General features: G+C 41.4%; 1 protein-coding gene across 7 annotated transcripts in view; it reads left to right on the top strand.

The window, feature by feature from the left end:
- nrxn3b (neurexin 3b) overlaps positions 1–26,511 on the top strand; it is a 323,392-nt gene that overhangs the window by 6,133 nt on the left and 290,748 nt on the right. For all 7 annotated transcript variants that reach the window (XR_015125118.1, XR_015125117.1, XM_086264903.1 and 4 more), the window contains exons 3-4: positions 4,396–4,413; positions 4,809–4,835. Coding sequence is in view for 5 of the 7 variants with exons in the window: in XM_086264903.1 (XP_086121029.1) it covers positions 4,396–4,413; positions 4,809–4,835 (45 nt within the window). In the remaining 2 variants the exon portion in view is untranslated. The remainder of the gene's footprint in view (positions 1–4,395; positions 4,414–4,808; positions 4,836–26,511) is intronic.

The following is a 26,511-nucleotide window of genomic DNA, read 5'->3' as shown; positions in this document are numbered from 1 at the left end:
TCAGATTTTGCAAGGTGCTGCAGGACCTGAAGGTACACAAAGTTTGGTTGAGAAATAACTTCATGTGTTTTTCTTCTGCTTCTGTGCCAAGGCCATCGCTTTATTTGGAGAGTGTAATGAGATCCAGCTCTTTGAGGATATTCCACCCTATTCTATCATCTTCACACCCTAAAAGCTTTAGTTATTAAAAAAAGTTGTTTTTTTCTAATTGATACCTACGTGGTCCGACAAAACTTGCCACTGGTCTTTCCCTTCCTTTTCAGGAAATATATATTTAAAAAATAATCATGTTAAAATCTCTCATTGTTCAGAACACCCTGCTGCTTTACAGCCTTGAGATCAGTGCTAGCTGATGCCAAAAATAAGTTGCTCGTTTTTTTGCTATTCCATTCACCACAACACAAAATTTTCTCTTTTTTTCCATATTCAAGAACGGTAACCTTTTAAATACACAGTTTCACCATAACCTTACTCGCTTAACTATTTGTTTACGTGTATGGATTGCAGGAGATCCCTTTGTGTGAACAGACCCATGTCAAATTTCCTCCCCTGCTGACCCACTTCCTGCCTGTCTAAATCAAACTGACACGACTGAGGGATGACTCCATTTTGCCCGAAATCAGAGGAATGCTCACTGAAAGCTAGAGCGCTAATGACGAGCTATTTTAAACTGTATCTAATACAATTAAAATGTTTGTTTTTTTAAATGTCATCACTGCAGCGTGCCTTTAAAATGTGATTTTTTTGCTGTCTTTTGCTTCCCAATATGCACCAAAATTTGCTGATCAAATGAAGCTGTTCGGACGTCAGATCACGAGTGCTAGCCTGTGGCGTTGTTGAGGACAGCACGCGATGTGCTGGTTGCAGAGCAGTCGAGCAAACGGGCTGGACTTGACCTCTTTTCGCTTCATCCCATTTGCCCGCTGCCTGTGTCGAACAGTCGATAGAGGAGGAGCAGGAGGCCTGTTGGTCTGAGGGCTGACGGTGGAACTGTGACATCTTTGTGTTAGAAAGGCCGAGGTTTTAAGACGACTCAGTCGGGCGGTGGTCATATCTTAGCTGCAGGGCAGAACGAGTCCAATGTGTGAATTTACCACTGGCCTGTTGTACCCTAATTTGTCACAGGAAATTAGCTGTTGGACAACAAACCAACTCATGCTTACTTCCTTCTTCGTCCTTCTATCCTTCTATTCAGGCATCTGTTCTTCATTTTCCTCCGATTTCAGGCTATAAAAAAAAGGGGAGCTAGGGGAGGGTAGTCAAGTTAATTCCCCAGCTGAACTGACTGCTGCTCTTTTCTGCTCTCCCATTAACTGATGTGGCTGATTGTTGATTATGCCACAGAGACTGGGAACCATAATTAGGAGGATAATGAGAACAGAGATGGCTAATTTGCCTGGAAAATGCCTGCGCAAACACTGCCGTCAATTCAAACTGTCTGTCGGCAAACTCGTGAAGAGTTCTTTTACTGTTATGGCCACATGTCCACAAGTGGGCAAAGTACTTGTTGTTCATGCGGCGCTTGAGCACAGAATGTTTTCAGGGGATGTTCGCACACCTGTCCCGTCAGTATACTGTGATCATGCCGTACATTAATGAGCAATAAAATTAGCAATTTGTCAAATGTGTGAATATGTATATGTTACATTGTCGGATGCAGGAGTCCGGATGCATTTGCATTCACAGGCATGCGCGTGAATGCACGCGGATGCAGGCGAGGCCCTGGAGCTGCTCGTTAAAACGGGCAGATGGCTGACTGGCTGAGTAGACTGGGCCTTGGAAGAGTTTTCCCAGCCGTGTTTTTAATGGTAGCCTGCTAGCCGACTGGCCTGGAAGGGAAAATACAAGGACTGGGCAGAATTCACATGTGTGATGAGAAATGAGAAAATGGGAAAAGTGGGATAAAGCTTCTGTTTGCCACTTCACTGAAAAACATCCTTCTTGTTCCCACACTGGTATACCTCCCCCCCCCTTTTCTCATCTGTCATGAATTAGTGGGGGTCAACCTTCTGCTAAGGCATCATCATTTCACCGCAGTGATAATTATGAAATGGTTCCGTTCTCTGAACGCCTGCAAGCCCTTCCATGCTTTGCACCATAAACAGTTGGCCATAAAACACATGCTCAGTCTCGCCTCCTGTGTGGATCAGGATGTATCAGTGTGGCTAACTGCGTCATGGCGCATGGATTGAAATTAGACAGTACTCGCTCTCTGCATGCGTCGACCTTAGTGTGCAGATCTGTAGCTGTAGCTTTAGTACTTGACCTTGTCATTGATCATTCTTAAACTGCTTCTTTAAGCACAGCCATCGTTATTATTCTCCTGCTATTCCTTGTGCAAATATCACTGTCTTTAATAGAAATGATCTGGATGTGAAATCTCTTTCAGTTCAGCTAACTTAGCAGCGGTGACATTATGAAATCTCTTGAATACCTTGTGGTTTTTCTGGTTACATAAAGGTATGCAGAAGGTCAAGGTTGTTAAGAGCTGCACAGGATTGTTTAATGAATATGTAAAAATGATCATCCATGTCCTCTTTCAGGATTCCACATCCTGCATTTGTAATGAGCAGTTTAAGGACCTCCTTTTTGCTTAAACAAATATGCAGGGACTCGTTGGAAGGTTAGTAATTGAAGGCTAGGGCAAGCAAACTGTTAAGTAAGTGCTGAAATGGTGCCTTCGGGCTTAGCTTTGGGGATTAATAAACAGACATGGAAAAAATGACAGTTACAATAATCTTACTATAAAAAGTAGGTCAGCGAGAAAAAAAATGGTGCAGGGACTTGCCTGATGCCAGTGCACGGGGCATTTGTGTCTAGTGCCCATGCTGAAAATTATGCTTGGATTTGAGTGGTGAAGCTGCTGGTAAAATAGAGCCAGGGATTACGCTCGGACCACATGTCCTCCACAGCACATTGGCTTGTTCTGAGCACCGTCGCGGCAAGAGAAAAGGTTTTATCTACACGGAAACTGAGCATTTAACACACGCGCACGCACCATATCTGGACACAAGCATTTGCACAGTCAGGGAAAAAAATATGTGTACCTGCTGATTCAGGCACATAAATTCAAGCATTAAGTCCCCCCCCCCCCCAGGATCATCTCCTGAGAACTAGAACAGTGCTGCCGTCCATCAGCTGGCTTCTACCCTCCTTTCCCACACTTCCACCCATCGCCCTTCCCTTTCCTCTTCCAATGTCATTTTTCTTGTGTGGGAGGAGAGGCAGCATCCGTTTTAGACTCCCTAAAGGAGACAGGAGGAAATCTTCACCTCGTCTGCACCATCCCCTGCTGCAGAATTTGCCTCCCTACTCCTCCTCTCAAATGATATATCTGTCGTGGGTTGAGTTTGTTAAATTTAACATTAAACAAGGACTTAAAGCTGTCAGGGAGGCGGGTGGGAAAAAAATGAAACACAGAAATCCCTGGATGTATCTAGTAGTACGAAACAGGCCACTCCTCTTTGTAGACTGGGCAGAGATCAAAGCGCATCGCTAAGTCACATTAATATCTGATATCTCGCGTTAGAGCCAATATTTAAAATGTCTGATGTAGTCTGTCTTAATTAAGATGTGTTTAATTTTCCTCTCATCAGTTTTTGATGCTCTTTGGGGGGCACCGATTACAAGCGCGAGTATTCCTATTAGGATGCGAGCTTCAGGTTTGTGACTAAAGAAGAATAATAAATATATAACAGACTCAACTGATGTTGAATCCACTCAGTCATCTGTAATGTTGCCTAAATCACACTGGCATGTCTGAGACCCACAAGGTGTCACTGACGGGTGAGCTCTCGGTGAGGATGTTTGCCGCGAGCGAAGCTTAACATGCGGCTTTTTTTCTTCTTTTTTTGTAATGTTGCCGTGCTCCACTATTAGCTACACCGGGACTCCCACTGTGAGCATTCTTCTGAGAAACCACAACGGGCGTGTGATTGTGGGTGAGCGATAAGTTGAAGAAGAGGAGGTGGAGGAGAAAGGCATGGGTCTGAGAACAAGCAATCCTGCAATCCATAAAACTCACACCATAAATCCTCAACAGCGTGGATTTATGCATCATTTTACGTGTTCAAGGGACTCTGTGTGATGCGGAATATTATGCTACAATGACAATATTCGAAATGTGGAAGAGTTGTTTGCACAAATGTCGATCTGGATCCCGTGGGGGCGGGACAGATTCAGTTTTATGCCTTTTTCTTTCCACAGGTGTTCACACTGAAATAGTTTACAATCAGACATGTCAAGAGGGCGCCTCTTTGCTCCTTACATGATCGCCAGTGTGTTAGGGGTTTGGTTTTTTTGCATGTGTAGATGCAACATGCAAAAGTGGTTGTAGAGTGTTGCTAATGCGATGCTTCTCTTTGCTCTCTCTCTCTTTTCCTGACGTTTCCACAGCAGTCCTGAGAAAACCAGGTGAGTCTCCAGGCAAATGAGGTCACAGCTTCAGTTTAACTGCTGCAGCCAATCACGTCCCATCCAGTTAAAAGTTATTTATGCATTCACCTTTAAAACGCAAGCAAATTTTTTTACCACAAGTTCTGTTTTAACTCTTAGATTTGACCTTTATTCAGCAAACACCCTCCACAGTTACTTTACATTCACGCAGACTGTTCCTCGTATAAGTCATTTGTCTGTTTCAGTGGAAAGCTTTCGAATGCACTTGGGGAAGCTTTGCCTTTAGTGTGATAGCCATTCTTTGCCATTATGCAAAGCATGCACAGTGACAATACAACTGTAGTATTGGCGTGTTGTGTTTTTTCTCAATTTTTCCTCTCTGTTCTCCTGTCTGTTTGATTTTTCTCTTCAAGGCCTCGCACACCTGAAGGCAGAGCAAGGTACTCTTTCCTCTTTCTTTGTAGATATCTCTTTTATTTATTTGTTTTTTAGCTCACTAACCCCTGTGTTGGTTGTGAGCTGTAAATTTACAGTGTGCGCCTGCACTACCTGTCCGTTTGCATTTGCGTGTTGCTGTGCGGCTACTGCAGAGAGGTGGGGTGGGGGTGGGGGGATGACTGTGTGTGTGTGTTTGGCGCAGAGGGGTGCACAACAGCATGGCATGTCCCACATCTCACCTTTGTCTCTCTCTCGCTGTGCTCGTGTGTGTCCTCAGCCTCGTTTCATCCAGGTGTCTGTGTATTACATAATTGTGTACTACTCTCACTTCCACAGCAAACAAGCAGTGACACGGTCCACTGTGTGGGAGCGGGGATGGTGGGGATGGGGTGAAAAAAAACAGGGAAGCTCGGGGGTGGGGTTGGGGGTGGATAAGGAAATCACTGGAATTTGGGGAGACAGCTCAGAGGAGAAAGAAGCTTATCTGGGATAGAGAGGGGTGAAAGGGAACAATAAGGATCAAAGAGTGTCAAGGTAAGGTGCATGTAGGAGAAATAGTAGCAGGGTTTGCATTCATATTTGATGAATCTGCAGCAACACAATTTACACTCTACATCCACTGCCAGTGTAAGATAATATTGAAGTCTGGGTGGTGGATGGGTGAAGACAGCAGAGCCCATTTCTGAAGTGGCACATTCATGGAATGTGAATTACTATTACTATGATTAAAATGGACGGAGCCGCTTCCTTTCTGTCGGATCAAATTCAGTAAAGCTGCATTTGAGAATCTATTTTTTGGAATAAGCTTAAAAATATCAGCGTTCACAGGCTCTTAGTTACTCTGCAATTTAGATTTTTTTTTTCAGATCTTGCTGGCTTGTTGAAAGGGAGTCTGAGACTTATTGTATTTCAAAATCAAATTCAATCTAGCTCTCCAGGAGTCCAAGATTATTAAGTTTGGCATAAAGTAACTGTGACTTTTCTCTAATTGTGCCCAAGTGTTTTCAGCTTTCACTTACCTAAACCGAACTATAACTGTGTGCCGATATTACAGAGAAAGGATGTTCGTTCTTGTTCTTGGAAACAACATTTGGCCATGGCTTCCAGTCATATGACGAGTTTGGAGTTTGCTCAGCTATCATGAGCAAACTATGGCTTATTTACAGTACCGTGCAAAAGTCTTGAGCCACCCATCATTTTTTAAATATTTTGCTTCCAAAGAGCCAGACTTGTCATTTTTAACCTCCTAAGACCCGAACTCCTCCACAGCATGCATTTTTAATTTCTCTTGGATATTTGAGCTGATTGGGTCCTGATGAATGTAAAAACAGAATTACCAGATTTTTTTTTTTTTACCAAATTTTTGTTTCTAAGAAAAATGAGAGCCACATATGAGGATATTTGTTTAAAATTTCAATAGAACAGTAGCATATAATGTCCTCGTAAGTGGATATCAGGCCCTTGTAGAGCAAAATTGAGTATTTTGGTCTAAATAACCCAAAATGTGATGTCCACATATGTGGACGCAGGTCCGTTAAAGTAGTCTTGAGCAATAGTTCTCCAGGTCTTTCTTTGGACAATAGCTGCGTTTACACCCAGTTTCAGTCCAGTCCTTGTACCTGAGCATTTTCACAGCAATGTTTTTTGTTTGTTAATCCACTTAACAAATCTATGGACCTGAATGAATCATTCAAACATAAAAGCACCTCCTGACCTGTGTTGTGTCTGCACATAATGAATAACTTAGCAAACAACCCATTTTTAACTCTATTAGCAGCAGTTTGTCACAAAAACATACATTTGAGAGTTTAGACACTCTTGAGGAAAAAAGGTAGTTATCCCAAATAGTGACTTAGAAAAATATAAAGAAATGACTTTTGCACAGTTCTGTATATATACTTCAGCCAAAACTATGACAAATAGCCAGCGAAAACCTTAGCCGTAGACCTCAACTCTATTAAAACAACACACAACGGCATAAACAAAATGAAATCTAGAAAAAGAATTGTTGAGATTTTGAAGTGTCAGTTGTGTGCTGCCCGTGTGCGCTTCTCCCATTACTGCACAATTTGCATGATTGTCGACATGTTGCATGCAAGTGTCACAGGCTTTATGTAGACTAACAATAGCTTAAACCTACTTTTTGTTGTCTTTTTCTGGTGCTCTGCCTTGGATGACACTCTTCCTTCTTTTATCTCTACGGATCCTTTCTCCTCTAGGTAGAAGCAAAGGTACAGCAAATCCTTTTTCCCCTACTTTTCTTTCATCTAAGCTGCGAGAGATCTCTCTGTGTGTTTACATTTATGGGCTGAATTTTCACTGCCGCTTATTTTTAATTCACTTTGAGTGATTATTTAACATATTCATTTGCTCATCGTGGGAGGGAGCCAGGAAAGTCACAGGACCTGATGCTTTCCAGCTAACGAGCGGCCACAGTTATCGTTGCGTGAACGATGAATGAGTGAGTGGAGAGATGAGAGAGGGTGGAAAAAAACACAGTGTCAGTATCGCATACTAAATGAGTCTCTCTTAATTATCACGTTAAATATAAATGATGAGAAAAAATGGATTAATCATTGTCTTAGCAAGCAGTAAATATTAATAATAGCCTGTCTGTCTGAAGATGCCTGTGTTGTGACAGTTCTGTGTCTCGGAAAAAAAAGAGTAATTGGTGAATTTGACCTAACATTTAACTTCATTTAAATGAGACCATAGAAGCAACCTCTGTGTAGTGCAATTGTGCAGACAATATTCTCATTCTACACTGATCAAAGCCATGTGGCCCGTTTTCGTTAGTTGTGTGTGTTTGTGCGTTTTTACAGGATGTCCTGCCACGTTTGTGTGCTTCTCAGTGTCATCTTGATTGATATCAGTTTTAATGAAAATAGCATATTTCCTCATTTAAAGTAGCTTGCATGAGATGTAGTCATGTGCACAAGTGTCCCATGTTCACAACAGTGGATTGGTTTGATTGATTGTGAGCCCGCCTTCTTAGCTACTGTTGACAAACCTTATCAGTCTTTCTGTTCTTGCACGTTGCATATTGCTGTTTGCTCTAATAACGGGGGCGACTTTGACACTTGAAACTTTGAGTTATTTTGGAATCAGTCACTCCTTGCTTTCAGCAGAGGTAAAAGCAACAGCAGGTTTTCTTATTTTTAGCCTGCAGTCATTCAGTTTACTGACTGAAATGACTGCAGGCAATTTGATCAGCTTAGTAGATTTGATCAGCACTGCTTGGCTAATTAAGCTAACAGTAGCTCCTTGTAATTAACACGGGTTCGTGTTAAAATTTCATAAAGAGAGTCTTGTAAAAAGGATCTGAAAGAAGAGCTATTTTGCTCATTTGCACCTTCAAATTTTCGTTTGTAGCTTTGCATGGTTAACAGTTCAAAAATAATCCTCATTTCTCTTTCACTGGGTTTTTGTGCAGTCCCACAGTTCATCCTCTGTTTTAGTTCCTGTCCCTCAAAGCCTCTGCTCGCAGACAGCACACACAGAGTTGTGTGCCATGTTCAATATGAGCATCCACCCTTTTAACAGTATATGTACTATACTGGTACCCTTTATATTTACCCTTGGCTTCATGTATCATATGGTCAGTCTGAGGCTACGCGTTCCTAAAGACAGTAGGCAAAAATATAGCATCCTACCTGAAAAAGGCTTTCTGGATGAAACTTTGACAAACTTGACACAAACGTCCTCAGATCCATCAGTTCAGTCTGTCTCCTAAACTCTGATAGCGGTCAGGATCGGTTTTCACACGGTGGAAAAATGTTACAGTGGATGTGAACAACCTGTAATCTTACAAAGTGATGCAATCTAGTGATTTCCTTGGTCTTGGATACGATGCTGGGTTTCTACTCTATGTAGTAAGCAGTCAAACACACTATATACCATCACTTATATTTTGCTTTTGTCTTCTTGGGCCACAGTAAACTCCATACCCCCCACTGTTTTGATACAGAGTTGATAGTTCTGCAACTTCCATCACATCGTTAAAAATCCCAATTCCAATAAAGTTAGGACACTCTGTAAAATTTAAAAAAGAAAAAAAAGACCTCAGAAATCCATAGTTTGTTCAACTGAGCTGACAGATAGTGAATTTTGAAAGTTTGCCTGAGCCAATGCAGAGATTTCCAGGACAGAATCCTCCCTGTTATCTATACAGTGCAGTCTGACAGATAATAGGCATCTAACATTGATCATTACTGTCCACTGTGAACAGAGATTCCTCCAGAATTTCTGAACCTTTTGATTAAATTATGTTCTGTATACAATGATATAGTCAAAGTCGTTGCAATTTTACGTTGAGGAACATTTTTCTAAGGTTGTTTTATAGTTTTGGATGCAGTTTTTTCCCCCAGATTGGCGAGCCTTTGTCCATTTTTATGTCAAGGGGTGTGCTGTGGCAGGCAGGAAGAAGGACCCAAACGCAGGACTCGTACACGAAGGAGTAAACTCCAAATGGCAGCTTTATTGCTGGAGAAACATGTAATACAAGAAAACTAGACTAGAAACTCAAAACATGAAGCCCAAACTAGAAAAACAAAACCGGGAAACAGAGAACCAGAGAACCAGAACATTGCCAGAAGCATGGAAGAAATACACAGCACAGTGAGGGGATGACACAACAACAGAGAGAGGGAAATAAAGGGCTTAAATACACAAGGGACTAACGAGGGAATTTGAAACAGGAGGGAATCACAGCTGGGACTAATCAGATATCACGAGATGAGGAGGAAGCAAAACTGAATGCGCTGACATAGGACTATCAAAGTAAAACAGGAAACACAAGACAGGCACAGAGACACGGACTTGACACTGAAACATCAGGAGCAGAAGGACAGGAGAAGAAAACTGTGACATGAGACACGACTGACTGTGGAACATGAAAATAGACATGAAGACAGAACTAAACATGGGGGGCACAGGAACAACACCCCAGAACTAGAAATCACGAAACACTGAAGAACTGTAGAGCTAGAAATTACAAAAGACAGAACAATGAGAAAACTAATAAATTACGATATATAAAATAATTAAAACATAAACACTGGGTCACCAGACTCAGGACCATGACATTTTACCTCAGAGAAGCTCTGCTTCTCTGAGATACTCTTTTAATACCATATCACATCATATTACTGATTGTTGGAAATTAACCCATATGGAAAAGATATATATAAATCTTATAAAGTTTGTATCTGTCTTGTGTGAAACTTGAATGAAAAGCATACAAGAGTGAAAACAGATATAAGATCCCTTGAAAAATTCTATAAATGAAACTTGTATGTTTTGGATACTTAATAAAACAATATATGAAAGTAATGAGAAAGTGGCCACTTTCATGAGTAAATCATATGATTTATGATTCACTATATGAAGTAGGCCACATCTGATGCAAGTCTTTTATAAGCTTTTACTATTTCTTTTCCATATGGGAACCTAATTAGTTGCTAAATGTGTCTCTGTTGTTTTTTAATCTTTCCATCCTTTTGTCGCCCCATCTCAACTTTTTTTGAGACATCAAAGTCAAAAAACTTTATTTATCCCCAAGGGGCAATTAAGATAGACATGTTGCTGTTATCAAATTCAAAACGAGCTAATATTTTTTTTAAATCAGAATTTATGTTTTCCATGTTCTGTTGTGAGTAAAATATGGATTTATGAGATTTGCAAATCACAGTATTCTGTTTTTGCTTACAGTTTACACCGGCTCCCAACTTTTTTATATCTGGGGTTTTATTATTATTAATCCTTTATTTATCCAGGTAAAAAATCTCATTGAGATTAAAAATCTCATTTCCAAGAGAGACCTGGCATCATAGCAACAAAAGTCACATACCACATAGGTCTATGTGGTATGTAGACGTCTTTATGGGAAGACGTCTACTGCCTGCAGTGTCTAAATGATAGTTCTGATTGGGTAGTCATTGTTTTGATGTGACTCTATGTGAGCAGTTCAATATCACCAATTTCCCGGGACCGTAATGTATCTGCTGACTTTTTACACAGATGGAATTACAATGAAGCTTCACTGTAATGTGTTTGATTTACCCATTGCCTATCAGACTGACTTTTCCCTGTGTATGGGCTAAAACTGAATTCCCCTGCATTTATATCACTTAAGCAAAATAGGTTGTAATGTCTATGTAGTTAGAAATCCTAAAGCTCTGTTGCACAACAGAAGGAGCCAGATATGATACACGGGACTTTCTATGCAACTCTCTTGGGGATTTTATTTTCCTCCCACAATCTGAGTCAGTCAGATGGACTGATGATTTAAAGTTACTAATAGGTGTAAGTGGGACTATTGTCTCTAGACTTGTGTGACATATGAATCAATATGTAGCCTTTTAATCAAGGAATGCTTAAACATGATACAATATGACTCTAAAACAGAGACAGCAGCCAAGCCAGTGTTCACATTACACTGTGATGAGTAAAATGAGGACATGCCACGGTCCCAGTGTTATTAGATCCATGTCTCTGCAGTAGTGTGTGTGTCTGTGTGTGTGTGTGCTGTAAATGGCACAGCGGTCAAAGGGCACAGTAAACAGGAGGCTGGGGAAAATAGACTACACAAAAGACCCGAGTCCACCACAGAAAAAAAAGGAGTAAAAAAGAAAAATGATAGCTGCAGCCAAAGGGCCAGGCGAGAGTGTCAGTGTTGCAAGATTATATACTTGTAATGAAAAATGTGGAGCACCTTGTCATCCCTCTACTCAGATCTGGGGCTGATATTGCACGTAACCGTTAAGCCATCTATAGGGAAAGTTTTAGTCGCTTGCAATCCAAGAGAACCCCATTGTTCTTGGCTCAGAGATGCAACTTTTTGATGCATAGCATAAGTTGACATGGCAAACTTTTGTATAAGCTATGGCAGTGGACTGTGCTCCAGTTAGTAACATTGCTCTAGTTAGCAAAATGCTGAACTTCAGGCTACAGATATTTTCAGATTTGAGTGCCTCGTTTATCTAATTAATGTAAATGTGTGGTGAAGATTTATTCTTATGAGCAACTTTATTACTGAATTTAACCTATTTTGTCTTTGGGAGATGGAAAATAGGGCAGCATTTATAACAATCCAATTTCAGTCATACTTTTATGTCATCCAGATAATGAGCTTAGTCAAAGGAGACGCCATAATGTTCATTGTTGGTTTCAATATTTTGAGTTTGGTTATCTGTAGATAGTAACTGTGCTTCAGCTGCCAGACACATCAGCTGTTACATGTATCACATCAACACTTGAGGTGTTAATGTCAATCACAGATTGAATGTGTGCTATGTTTATTAACACGTCGAATTAACACGTTGAAACAAGGTTATTTTCTACTGTGTACTTAGCTGTACAATGAACAAAATTTATACCCTTAATGGTAATTATTCCACAAGATCCTATTTTTAACAGAGAACAACCACTCAGTACATTCAGTTCCCTTTTACATGATGATTTTTCCCCCTATGTCTCATGAGAGGTGTGCCTCCATCCAGACATCTGGTGTTCATCTGGTGGTAACAGTATCAATATCAGAGATGAGACTGCAAGGCAGATTGCACGTTTCACTACCTGGCTTTTCTCTGAGTTTTAAGAATGTTAAAGCCCAAATGAATTGTAGTCGAATCCAGGCACACACTTAAGAGAGACAGAATATTTTCACAGTTTGTAATAAATGCAATGTAAAGTTGATTCTGTTCACACATAGTCAAAGGGTGGAAGTTGTCTGATACAGTGACCTTAAGAGCTCATCTCACCTTTATGGGGATGATGTGGTTTTATTGGTTTCACTGGGCAGTGACTTCCAGCTCGTACTTGGGAAATTGATGCTTGAGTTTGCAGCAGCTGGAGTGAGAATTAGTACTTCAACGTCCAGGAACTTTGAAGTGCTAACTTTGAGGTCAGGCACGAGTTACTGTTCTAGTTGGAGGACTTGTTGATGATTGAGGGGAGAGATGGATTGGTGTGGGGTCAGCGGTGATGTAGACTTTGTACTGGTCTGTTGTGGTGAGTTGAGCTGATGGTGAAAACAAAGCTGTCGATTTACCGGTTGATCTACTTTCCTACACACACCTGTAGTCGTGATCTCTGGGTAGAGACCGAAAGAAGAAGATCACGGATCCAAGTCACTGAACTGAGCTTCCTCTGAAGGGTGGCTGGGCTTCATCCTATATGGACAGGGTAAAGAGCTAGGTGTTTGGGAGGGACTCAGAGTCGAGCCTTTATTCCTCCTCATCGCCATTTGATGTGGTTCAGGCATCTGACCAGGTGTCTCTCAGGAGCTGGTGTTGTAGGCATCTCGCACAAGGAGAAGGCCCTGAGGCAGAGCCAGGACATGCTGCATTTCTGCTTACACTGCTGCCCCTGTGACCCTGGACTTTGGTAAGTGGCAGAAAATGGATGGATGGCAATCCAAAGGTGGTAATAATACATCCGACATTACTACAGGCTATTGGACAGAACTGAAATGTGCCAGATTTCTTTTTCTATAATTGCACTCCCAGTACTGTGAATGATCCTGAAAAGGCTACTGGCTTTTTCTGTAATGGAACAGTATGGACAGAGCGCAGGCACAGCTACAGTAGCTTGTCCCCATTGCCAAGTTGTCAGCGGTCCACTTTAGAGAGCAGTTAGTCCTTGGAGAGCGGGAGAGCGAGAGAAAGGAGTTCAGCCCAAGTCTAATCCCTCAGCATGAAGGCTTAGGACTAAGAACTTATTCTCCACTTCTGGAGTCACTCTCCCTAATTATCCCCTCAAAGTCCTGCCGCAGACTTCCAACTGACAAGATTTTTGCTTTCTGCCTCTGCAGCACTCATTCTGTTTCTGTCTCCTCTATATATACGCTCTCTCCCTGCACGTCACCGTTTACTTGATTCCTTCTTTCTCAGTTGGCCTCTCTGCCTTTGTCCCAACCCATTCATCTCTGTCTGCCTCGGTATCCTAGCCTTTCTCACTTTTGCTCTCCTCATTTTCCTCTTAGCTTTCTCTTCTGTTTCTCTACTTCAAAGTCATGTGGGCGTCACGTGTCTCAAATCACAGTCAGGCTTAAGATGGGAGTGCTTACTGCTGCCCACAGATGCTGCCAGGCTTCAGTGGCATTTATGAAGAGCTCTGTCCATACGCCTCTTAGCTTTTTGGTTTGGTCACCGGACTCGGACAGTACTACACCAGAGTACTCTAGTAGTCGCAGTGGTTTCAGAAAATACTGTAACTATACCTTCAGCACTCATGTAAGATTTATTTTAAACGTTAAAGGGCAGAAAAAAGATTGTATTTTTGCTTCAGAACAAATTTGCAGCGTATGTGTTTTTTTTCTATTGCTGTGTTGTGTTGCATTACTTGATATGTCAATCCAAGGAATGATTACATTTCTCCTCTTCTGAGTGGTTGATGTGTGTTGATGCTTGAAAATTTGTGAGTGACATATAATTCATGTCAGGATGTTAGCGAGTTAACACAGTGGGTGCTGGTGTTTTGAGACAAGTCATGAGCTGCCACTGAATGCCGGACTTCACTGGCTCCAGCATCAGCTTTCAATCGCTGTCACCTGAATCAGTGCTGGTTAAGTTTAAGATTTAAGATAACTCTTTATTGTCATTGCACAGTCATACATAGTACAGTAGTACAATGAAATTGGAAAAACTGTCCTACGTCGGCACTACATATGACACAACACGACACGATATGACACATCACAACGTAACAAACAACACAACACAGTATATTAACTTAGTATAAAAAAGAAGAATAAGTGTATGTGTATTGCACACTGTTATTATTGCACATTAATTATTATTGCACCTTGTTATAAATATAAATATTATTGTTATCGTTTTAAACATTGTTACCTCCCCCTAAAAAGTCCAGGGAGGTATCCAGTCAGGTCAGCTATTTACATTGATCAGGGCTATTGCCCTGTTGTAAAAGCTGTCCTTGAGTCTATTTGTTCGGGACCTCAGCAGCCTGAACCTCCTGCCAGACGGCAGCAGCTTAAACACCCGGTGTCCTGGGTGTGTGCAGTCCCGTAGGATGCTGCGTGCCCTCTTGAGACAGCGAGTGCTGTACAGGTCCTTCAGGGAGGGAAGAGGATGTCCAATGATTTTTTGGGCCATGTTGATGACCCTCTGGAGTGCCTTTCTGTGTGCTGTGGTGCAGCTGGAGAACCACACACCGATGCAATATGTCAGCACACTGTCAGCACAAGTATGAGGGCAATAAGGCTAAGTAAGCCGCTGCAAGCCACAACTGCAAGTAGATCTGAGGGTAATGTCGGCACAACTTAAGTTGTACGTTTGCAAGAAATTTTATGCTGAAATAATAATAGCAGACATGGAACCAATGGGCTAACATGCACCTGCTCTTATTCATGTAATTCCCAAATCGAGAACTATATGAATTAATTATCCCAGTATAAGTGCTATTAGGGAATGACATTAACCGCTGTTTTCATAAAAAAGACAGCTGCTTTTACTGGTAGAAGCTTGAGTCATTTATGTTTTATATTAAAGCTATTATTGATATAATCACACTCAAATTTGTCAGCGTTAAACAGGAAAGATTATTCTGATGTAGTTAGGTTAGCTTAATACTTTTAAATAATGTGAAGTGATAAATACTGTTTTACATCTTTAAAAATACAATCATGTGAAAAAGAAAGTTTTTCACTGGACTCTGTGCACTCTTGCTGCTTCCATAGGAATGAGAAGGGTAAGGAGCAGCCAGGTACTGCTAATCAAATGTACTTAATCAAATGATCATTAGCAAAAAATCTAGCAGTTTGCTGGTCTGGAGCATGGAGCAAGTGTCTTCAGTGCCACAGTCTTCCCAGAAATGACATGCCAGCAAATTTAACTCAAAACTGTACTGTGCAATGCTCAGGGAAACTGTAAAAACAAAACAAAGAGCCACGTTTCAGTCTCTACACACCTCACTTAGCATGTTTACTGTTAAACGTTAAGGCAATACAACGAAAAAAGACTGAACAAGTGACTTGTTTGGAAAGGTTGCCAGGAGGAGACCAGCAGTTCTCAAATGATGAATATAAAATATTGGCTGAAAATTATTGAAATGACAAAAAAGAAAAGAGTCAAAATGTTTTAATGGCTCAGTCGAAGTCCAGACCTCAAACTGATTAAAACGCTAAACTGGGACCTTAAGAGAGTTGTGCATAGATGAATATCTACAACCTTCAAGTGCAGGAGGTGAAGGAACGTTATACAGAAGAGTGGACCAATGTTCCTCCAGTGATAGTCAAACAGGAAACAGTTACTTCAAGTTATTGCTGCTAAAAGTGGTTCTACAAGACACTGACTGATGGATCTACTTAGTTTTTCACAGGACAGGAGTCACTGGACAACATACTGTTTAACATGGCTGTAACTCACAATCCAAACTACTGCAGTTGGTAAAGTTGGCCAACTACGGCGATTATTAAACCCCCGAGAATGTTGTTCAATGGGAACATAAGAACCAGTCCACTTGGAGTCTGTAGATAAATCTGATTTTCTGTCATTGATCGATATCCTTCTTAGCGGTCTATCTGTGGACTGTTGAGATGAAAGTTTAGACGAGGGTTTTCCATTAAAATTAAAACATATTTTGTGTTTGCTGTCTAAAAATGTGTTGGATTAATTTTTCCCCTTGTGAAATATCAAAGCTCAAGTTTTGGACAAATAATTCAAAACGTGCATTGAAAATTCATTAGACAGATGAAGTTTAACTAAAAGATTTTGGAATTATTGTGGTGTTGGCACATGTGTGAAAAATGTGTTAAGAGAACTTATGTGCTAAGAGCTGGGAAGGGAATATTACTGTATTTTACAGTCCTTTTTAGGGAAACACTTTGGGGAGCTAGGAGAAAACTCTGAGGATATCCCTGAATGCTATATTTTACTGAAGCAAATTGACATTAAATTGATTTTCTGCTTCTAAAAAAAGTAAGGCAGAAAACTTGACCTCACTTTATTCAGTCCTTTACTGACTGATGGCACGTTTGAAATGAAACACTTGTCCTTTCTTGTCCTTTGTAATGCATGGCACCAACAGGCAATGCATGTCATCGGAGGCCTGGTTCATTCCCATCCATGCCACATAGACAACGGCTGGGAGTTTTCCTGTCGTGCTTCAGACGTTGCATTCAGAGCACCAGCTGTCACTTATTGGCCTTGGCATGCGTTGGCTGTTCTGTTGATAAATAGCTATTTATGGACAGACGCTCACCCTGAAATTGAGTTTAACTTTGCCCATCCTCATTACTCAATCCAAAACTACACCACAACCCTCAAGGTGGGTTTCAAAGTTGCTACAAATTGAGGCCACTGGTCCAATTAAATTTCAGCACTGACCGGCTGCTCCTCAAAGCAGTCAGGAAATATGAGTAGTAAATGGAGACCTTCTCTTCTATACCTGTGGCTTTCCTCCCGCAGCCCATTGTTTCTAAAAGAGGCTGATTGGCTGGGCTAAAACCAAAGAAATATCTGGGAGTCGTAACATAAATGGCTCAAAACTCCAACTGAAAGTGGAAGCAACAAGCAAATTCTGTTCAAGGATCAAAGGTATTAAAAGATTTGTTTCTAGAATCTGAGAGCATTGATTGTGCCTTCTAATTTCCGTTGCATGTTTTCTCCCATTTCTCTCCACATATCATTTTCTATGCTTTGCCATTTCCTTCATTTCTCTCATACTCTTGTTTCACTCTGTTACTTTGGCCTTTTGTTTTCCATTTAGTTTAAATCATCCTCTTGTCGTTTTATTTCTCCTCTCTCGCCCTATTTTTCCATTTCCTGCATCTCCGGTTCCCCCGGACGTTGGGCAAAAATAAAAAAAGTCAGCTACAGTGCAAACTTCTAACTCACTGATGTCATTACGATATTTGGTAGCCTTTCCCTCCTTCTCTTTGCTTTCCTCTCTGTCTCTCCCTGCTGCTGACCTCTGGGATCAACCGAGCAAAACTGATTCCCACTTTTTCACGGATCACCAGTACGTCAGCGGTTACACAACAGCGAGCGAGAGAGAGTGAGAGAGAGTGAATGCAAATATGCAACTGACGTATTTGTCCATCTTTATTTGTGTCGCTGTTTATCACCATGAGAAATTTGGTTTTGGTTAAGCCTCGCTCTCATCACAGTAGTTAGTGAATTGTGATTATTAGCTGGCACGTGCAAAATGTGCACTGTTTCCTCTCCGTGACCAGTGAAAGATCAGCTGACACGTTACATAAATTCAGTACAACACATCTGCAAATATATACATGCAAATTGAAAACATCCTTATCATTCTTCCAAAGTCCGATTCGTCGACCACGTGATTTAACTTAAACTGCATGCTTGTCCAGCTCAGGCAATCTGTCAGAAGTAGGTCAAATCATATCTCGTGTAAAATAAATAAATAAATAAATACTGGAGTACGAGTTCACATTGGGCTGAAATCTAGGAGATGCTGTGCATTGTTTGTGAAGTGCATTAGATCTTACAAGTGGGATTTATGCGAAGAACTAGGTTAAGATGTGGCTTGAAGGGCTGTATTGTGAGAGCGTAAGTATGAGTGCAGGAAGGCTTAGCAATATGCAGGAGCGAGTGCGTCTGTGCAGAGCGTTGTGTGATCGTGCAGACGGGTGACATGTGTAGATGTGATGGCTGCAGCCATGCATAGATGTTCACACCAGGGAGAAAGTAAACAAACATGGCAGCAGAACGGTTTACGAAAGCAGCAACCGCTGCTAGAGCACGTCACCTCTTTCTTTCCCTTCTCCCTCCTATTATTGTTTAATTCTTCCCCCCGTTTCCGGTTGTCCTTGGCTCAGGAAGTCATTTTTTCATGTGTTGTTTGTTAGTTTGTAAAAATCACAAGGTTAAGAAACTGCTAAAAAAGGATTGCAGGTAAAATATTTAATTGAAAACCGCAGTGTGTGAAAAATTTGAGTGGTGGTTACAAACAGCTCTTTTCTGCTTTGGTTCTTTGATTTATTATTTATTTTTGGGGGGAGGGATGAAGAAAACAGGGAATAGATTTTCCAAAATGCAGTTTGGAAACCACCGGCTATCAGTTGATGATAATTTGCCTTTTAATTAGCTTTCTGCATTCATAAACTGCTATATGTCACTAGTTCTTAAGTTTCTTTTTGAAAACAACAACAACAAAATTCTCACTGTGCCCTATTTTAGGTTTGATTGCTGTAATTTAAAATTACAACCAAATTTAGAGCTCTTGTGCACAGACCATGACTCAAACATAGCTCACTCTGCTTTATGTGGTGCATTGGATTAACGAGGAACAGGTCTTACCACATGCAGTTATATGAAAGAAAACATTTTCAAAGGACTCTCTGCAGTCTTCTGAGAAACAAAGTATTCCCCGTGATTTAATAGCTTCTAGAACCACCTTTAACAGCAATAACTTGAAGTAATATTTTCTGTATGACTTTATCAGTCTCTCACATCGTTGTGGAGGAGTTTTAGCTCACTCTTCTTGACAGTGTTGCTGTAGTTCATTCACGTTTGGGAAAATCCATGTATACACAGCTCTCTTAAGGTCCCAGCACTACATTTCAGTCAGGCTGAGGTCTAGAGCATCACAACACTGTGATTCTTTTCTTTTTCAGCCATCCAGTTGGAGATTTGGTGACCCAGTATCAGCCAAGCTTTAGCTGTCAGACAGATGGCCTCACATTTGGCTCTAGATTACCTTGGTACACAGAGATGTTCATGGTGGACTCAATGACTGCAAGGTGGCCAGGACCAGCGGTTGCAAAACAAGTCAAAATCAATACCCCTCCAATATTGCTGAGAGTTGGCTTGATGTGTTTGGGCGGATATGCTGTGTTTGGCTTTTGCCAGATGTGGTGTTATGCATTATGGCCAAATGTCTCCAGTGGGGCCATGTTTGTGTTTTTTAAACACAAAAGGGCCTTTTTCCTAGCAGTCCTTCCAAACAAGCCATACTTCCATACAGACTGTACATGAACGTTATCATTTAACGTCCTCACTGAGGCCTGTGCAGTCTTCTGGTCACACTTGCTGATGATCAGTTAATCAGTTGCATTTGATTAGCAGCACCTGGCTGCTGCTTACCCTCTTCATTTCTGCATCATATGCATCCTAGCTTTCATAAATACGTATGAGGTATAGATTTTTATGTTATGTCAATACTGGACTTTTTGGCATGTTTTTAAATCTGTTTCTTTCTGTTTCTTTCTTTTTTTCTATGTATAACTCATGGCAGTCTTTAGGCCTATGAAATGTAGTCGATTTTTCATGATTTCAGAATCATATTTGCACGTATCTGTATGAATGCTTATGTGTGTGTGTGATGATGAAGTGTAGTGCTCATGCAGTGTGTTTCCTGCAGTCTTCTAACACAGAGGAGTCTACAAAGGCGCTGTCTCAATTTAAAAACATTTTCTACCCTGGCTGGTGAAATTTTGACCCATGAACCATGAAGGCAGAGAGCTAATGGAAATGTGACTTCTATTAACTGCGGAGTTACAAAGTAAGCGATATGAAATGTTAAAAAGGTGAAATGAAAGAACAATTTTTTATACTAACCAAGGGCATAGTTATTTTAGATTAAGAATAAAAACCTTTAAAGTGACACCATCTGGAGACAATGAATATTCTGAGAGTCTTGATAGTATCTGATGTCTTTTTAGGCCAGTGTGACTGAAACGAAATACACGACACCGGTGACGCCCTGCTCACCCCTTTTCTGTGACAAAATAAGCAAATTCCAGTTGATTCGATTAACCATACCACCGGTTTGTTACGTAAGCGGATTCCAAGAGAAAGGTTCAGAGTGCTGAAACAGAAAAACTCAGGCAGTTAATATTGGCTGCGCAAACATCCGTGCCCACGTGTTTAATTTGCCTCCGAGACGACGATAATTGGCTATACAGTAACTCCAGAGATTGTGCACAATGCAGAGAAATTATCTTCAGTCACATTTTTCTTTTATAATCATGCCCTCAATTAACCGGGCTGTTGAGATGTCTAAAGGAGCCATGTGACTCAACAAAGACGTCCAGCATATGCTTAGAACAGAAATGAAAGAGGATCTCTAACCCTCCACCACCACTACCCCCCCTTCAGAATGAGACATGGTAGAACCCATGTAGCAGGCAAATGCCCTTGCTCTGGTTGAGCCATTATGCAGATGATATGCTAATGAAGTCATCTGATTTGATTCTGCTTAGGGTGTGCTGCACTGGGGGGAAGATAATCAAGCGTTGATCAGCTCCCAGTACTGCACTCGCTGTGTGCTCATTTGTGTGTGTGTGTGTGTGTGTGTGTGTGTGTGTGTGTGTGTGTGTGTGTGTGTGTGTATGCAGTCACGTCCTATGCTGGTTGGCTTCAGGAGAGAGAAAATATATTTGGTTACACATTAAGTTTATGTAATTTTTTTTGTCCTTTTATGTACGCTTACTACACACACTGACTGCTTTACTGCATTTAAACACATCAGTGTACTTTTTGGTTGGATGTTGCTGCTGCTGGAAACTGCACCGTCAGTGGGGCTGTGGGTAGGACGCCAGAAAATCTTCAGTGCTCACAACCTGTTTGTATGTGTTACTTACATTTTTCTTTTGCTATATATTTATTCAGCTAGTTCCATGCTATTTACTAAAAGTCTAAAGGTTGTTTCATAGCCTTTTCTGAAGTACAATCTAAAAAAATATATTTTAGTGGAATGGTAGCTATTTCTGGAGGACTGTCAAATCTCAAAATATTGCAAATGTCAACCAAAATAGAGTACATAAAGCTTTGCGAGACGTTTCCAGATTCAAATCTAGGAGCTAACAAAATGCTTTGACTTATAAATGTATAAACTTAAACGTATACACATATACGTTTAAGGATGCAGTCTCCATCGCACTGCACTCTGTCCTCTCAGGCCTGGACAACAACAACACTTACGCCAGAATGCTGTTTATAGACTTCAGTTCAGCGTTCAATACAATCCACCCCTCACAACTCATCAGGAAACTGACAGACCTGGGCATCAGTTCCCTCATCTGCAAATGGTTACTGGACTTCCTGACCAACCGCCCCCAACATGTCCGGCTGGATAACCGCTGTTCATCTACAGTCACGATGAACACCGGTGTACCACAAGGCTGTGTGATGAGCCCTTTCCTCTACTCCCTCTTCACCCACGACTGCAGACCTGCTGATGGTTCCAACACCATCATTAAGTTTGCAGATGACACCACGGTGATTGGCCTCAATGACAACGATGAGGTGGATTGTCTGGCTGAGTGGTACAAGACAAACAACCTGCTGCTCAACACCAAGAAGACCAAGGAGCTCATCGTGGACTACAGGAGGAATGCTGACCCACATCCACCCATCCACATTAAGGGGACGGCTGTGGAGCGTGTGAGCAGCTTCAAGTTCCTGGGAGTCCACATCTCCGAGGATCTCGTCTGGACGACCAACTGCTCCAAGCTGGTCAAGAAGGCTCACCAGCCTTTTCTTCCTGAGGACTCTGAGGAATAACCATCTGTCCTCAGACATCCTGGTGAACTTCTATTGCTGCACCATTGAGAGCATCCTGACCAACTGTATAACAGTCTGGTACGGGAACTGCTCTGCCTCGGACCGGAAGGCGTTGCAGAGGGTCGTGAAAACTGCCCAGCGCATCGCCGGAGCACCACTTCCTGCCATAAAAGACAGCTACAGGAAGCGGTGTCTGAAAAGGGCTGGGAAAATCATCAAAGACCCCAGTCACCCATCACATGGACTCTTCACCCTCCTGCCCTCTGGGAGGCGCTACAGGAGCCTCCGGACTAAGACCACCAGGTACCGGAACAGCTTCTTCCCCACAGCTGTCAGACTCCTGAACTCTGCCTCCTGACATCTGACCCACGTTAAACTCATGGACTGAACATACACACACCCACAACCACTAACACTTTATATAGCCTCTGTAGAAAGTAGCCACATATTTCACTTATCTTAACTGCACTACTTAATAATTCTGTATAAACAGTCATTCTGTACAATACGATAATTATAATTCTACAACTGTTTACAACTTGCATATTTCTGTATAGCTTTATATTTATATCCTGTTCATAGCCTGTACAAAGCTTGTATACCCACTACAGCCTGTACATACTTATAGTTATAGCATATTCATAACATACCTTCATACTGTGTACATTTTAACATACCCATAATAGACCTATTTTTGTACCCTCATACCTATAACAGACCCATTTCTGTAATATATCTATATTGCTAATATATATTTTGTAATATATCTATATCATGGCTAAAGCACTTCTGGATGGATGCACACTGCATTTTGTTGCCTTGTACTTGTGACATGTGCAATGACAATAAAGTTGAATTCTGTTCTATTTTATTCTATTCTATATATCAGCTGAAACATTCCAAATTCTGATGGGTGTTGTGAACAACATCATCTTGTTGCAATGCAGTGTTGTGCTGTAGTCTGGCATTATGTTGCTGTTAGTCTGACACAGCTACGCTGAAGAACAACTCTAGGAACATGACAGAGAGCCCAAGCTGTCTGCCTGCCCTCCCAGCTGCACAGTTTCCAATCCAGTTAAACAGCCAGACCAAGTTCTGGTGCCCAGAGGTCTGAGCTGTTTTTCTCGCATGGGCACACCTAAGTAAGTACGTAAGTAAGTCAAATTTGTATTGCTGAAAAAAATATAATGAATATTTTAAAACCACATCAGATATCAATGGGAAAAAATAATGCTGCATGTCTATAGTGATATGGCCTCGGTTGTGTGTTAGGAATGGAAGGATTCTGGAAGGATGGAAATGATACAGAGGGCTGAATTCAATACACTCGGAAAATCAAATTGGACAAATAGTTTACCTGCAGCAACTCAAAATTGTACTCAATATTTTGTTGGGCCCCCAAATACTTGTTTTTATGCCTGACAACATTCGTCCCAACATTGTCCCAATGTTTCATTCATTGTTGGGGCAATGAATCTGGACATTGTCATGCAGGACACACTGCACCAGCTTATGCTCTGACAATGGGTCCAAGGATTTGATCCTGATAACTAAAGGTAGTCTGGGTACCTTCGCCGAGGCCTTAGAGGTCTGTGTGTCCCTCCATGGATAAGCCTCCCCAGACCATCACTGACCCACCACCAAACTGGTCTGGGGTGGCTGTAGCTCAGGAGGTAGATCAGGTCATCTACTGATTGGAAGGTTAGTGGTTCAATCCCTGGCGCCTCCTAGTCTGCATGCCAAATATCCTATTAACCCCAAGGTGCTCTCCATCAGAATATGAACGTTAGATATTAGAAAGCACTTGAAAGCATACAAGACTGTTCTTGTGTGAATGGGTGAATGTGGCATGTTGCTTGGAGTACTCCAGTAGAAGTAGAAAAGCGCTCTATAAGAATCAGTCCATTTACCATCAAGCTGAACGATGTTACAGACAGCATAGCAGCTTCTCGAGACCCTTTCATGTCTGTCACATGGTCTCAGGGTAACCTGCTCTCATCTGTGAAAAGTGGCCTGCTGGAGGTTATTTTGTACCTCTGACAGTACTTAACCTGTTCCTCCTTGCACAGTGGAGCAGATACCGGCCCTGCTGATGGGTTACGGCCCTGTCCAGCTCTCTTAGAGTAACAGATTGAGATTGTGCTGGGAGACACAGCAAACCTTCTGGTAATGTTGTGCCAACCTGGAGGAGTTGGACTTTCTGTGCAACCTCTGGTCCAGGAATCACCTTATGCTACTGACATGTACTGACATTGACCCTACCAAATGCAAATCTAGTGACGAAACAGTCAGAAAGGAGAAGTAGGGAAAAATGTCAGTTGCCTCAACCTGTAAAACCATTATTGTTTTGGGAGTTGTGTCATTGTTGGCCCTCTACTGCACTTGCATAATTTCGTTTACACCAAAGCAGCTAAAACTGATCAACAACCCTCTCTGCTACTTAACAGACCAGATCAATATCCCAGAAGTTGAACTGACTTGATGCATTACTCTGATTAAAAAGTGTTCCTTTATTTGTTTATTTATTTTGGGCACTATATTAGGAGGGTAGTTTCTTTTTTTTAAAAATCATCTGTGTACTTTAGTATGCATGTTGAGAAATACAAATCTGTAGCCTTTCACAGGCTATAAACTTGATTTTACAAAATACTGTTAGATTCATCACTTAACTGCTATTTTCTATTTTGATAGATTGTCACGTCGAACCTATCCTGAGATTAAAATCCAGCATGTGCACCAAATTTTAACCATAGGACATGAACTCCGACACTATCATTGATGCATTCGAATTTCTAAAAAAATACAGTGAGCATGACTTCAGTGTCCTCAGTGGTAGCTACAGCCCTAGTGCTGTCACAACAAATATACTAAGAGGACTCGACTGCGAGGCTCTGGTCTTTATTTATTTCTTACAGTTCAGCTGCTTCAGCTTCTCCTGTCTCTGAATGATTTTTCTTACTTTTGCTTCGGATTTCGCTGTCTTCTTTCCCTTCCCGGTGCTCCGTTCACCTCTGCAGTTCCTCCTTTTGTCTGTCCTCGCTTTCATCTCTGCGTCCCTTTTCTCCCGCTCATTCTCTTGTCACTCTTTCACCCTCACTCATTAGTCACACACCCACCTCCACAATTCCTCTTGTTCGGCTGTCAAACACTCATCAGTTCACTTTGTGTTTTTCACCCCCACACGCGTCTCTCGTTCCACCCCGTCTTTTTCTTCATCACCTCTTTTTTTATATAAAATGTGAAAATAGCAATTAAATCATCCATCTCATTCTTTAAAAATCTATTTTCGTGATCTCCCACTTTAAAAACTATTACTTTTCCAGTTTAGCTAAAGTTCAGCACCAGTTTGCAACACTCCTCTATCTCCCCCTGCCACTCTTTCCCGTTTCCACTGCACTACCTGTTCCCAATCCCGTCTCGTCCTAGCTCTGATCCTGCCCCGAGCCTTAAGTAAACATAGCATCCTTTCACTCTTTCATCTTTTCTCATTTTTTTTTCTGTTTGAATGTCGCTGAGCAGATAATGGATTCAACTTGCATGTTCTTGTAGGCGAATCTCAAAGCGCCGCAGCGCACCCATTAACCCCGATTGCCTCAGCGTCTGACTCGGGGTCCTCAAAGAGACTCGCAGACGCATTTGATCCCATTTGAGCATCATCTTCCCTTTCAGAAAAGCGCGTGCTGCTCGGACGAACACATCTTATTGATCTCCACTGCCCTGCGCTCGCACGGCATGGCAGATCTGTAAGAGGCAATAATCGCTCTGGTAATTGGCTGATCAGTTACATGGAAATTTGCTGAGCTGACACAGTTACTGGAACATGTTTAAACAGGTGTGGGTCTTTGTGGGCTTCCTTTTATGTGAGAGATGACACGCTGGGGATTCTTTCTAATTTCAGATCACACACTATAACATTCATTAAAAGCACAGTTTGGGGGTGATTAATAGAAATATTGAATTATATTTTGCTTCTTAATGAGATTTACTGTTTCGCATATTTTCTTTTTCTTTCTTGGGAGCAGGTGCTGCTCTCTGTTCAGGTATTTGATGAAATTCTTTTTTACTTGTTTTCAGTGGAAATCGAAGCGGGCTGCAGTGTGTTTAAAGAATAAGCGCAATAATATTTTGTGTGCCTCTTGCAATGAACAATTTTTAGAAAAAAACAAATCCCAAACCAGCAAGTTCA

The sequence above is a fragment of the Aulonocara sp. 'chitande type north' Nkhata Bay genome, linkage group LG15 (assembly GCF_057382095.1).
Source record: "Aulonocara sp. 'chitande type north' Nkhata Bay isolate Kocher_YH1m ecotype deep benthic linkage group LG15, A_spYH_male_GT1.1, whole genome shotgun sequence".
NCBI lineage: Eukaryota > Metazoa > Chordata > Actinopteri > Cichliformes > Cichlidae > Aulonocara > Aulonocara sp. 'chitande type north' Nkhata Bay.
Note: the sequence above shows the minus strand (reverse complement) of the source record. Positions and strands in the feature narration are given on the sequence as shown.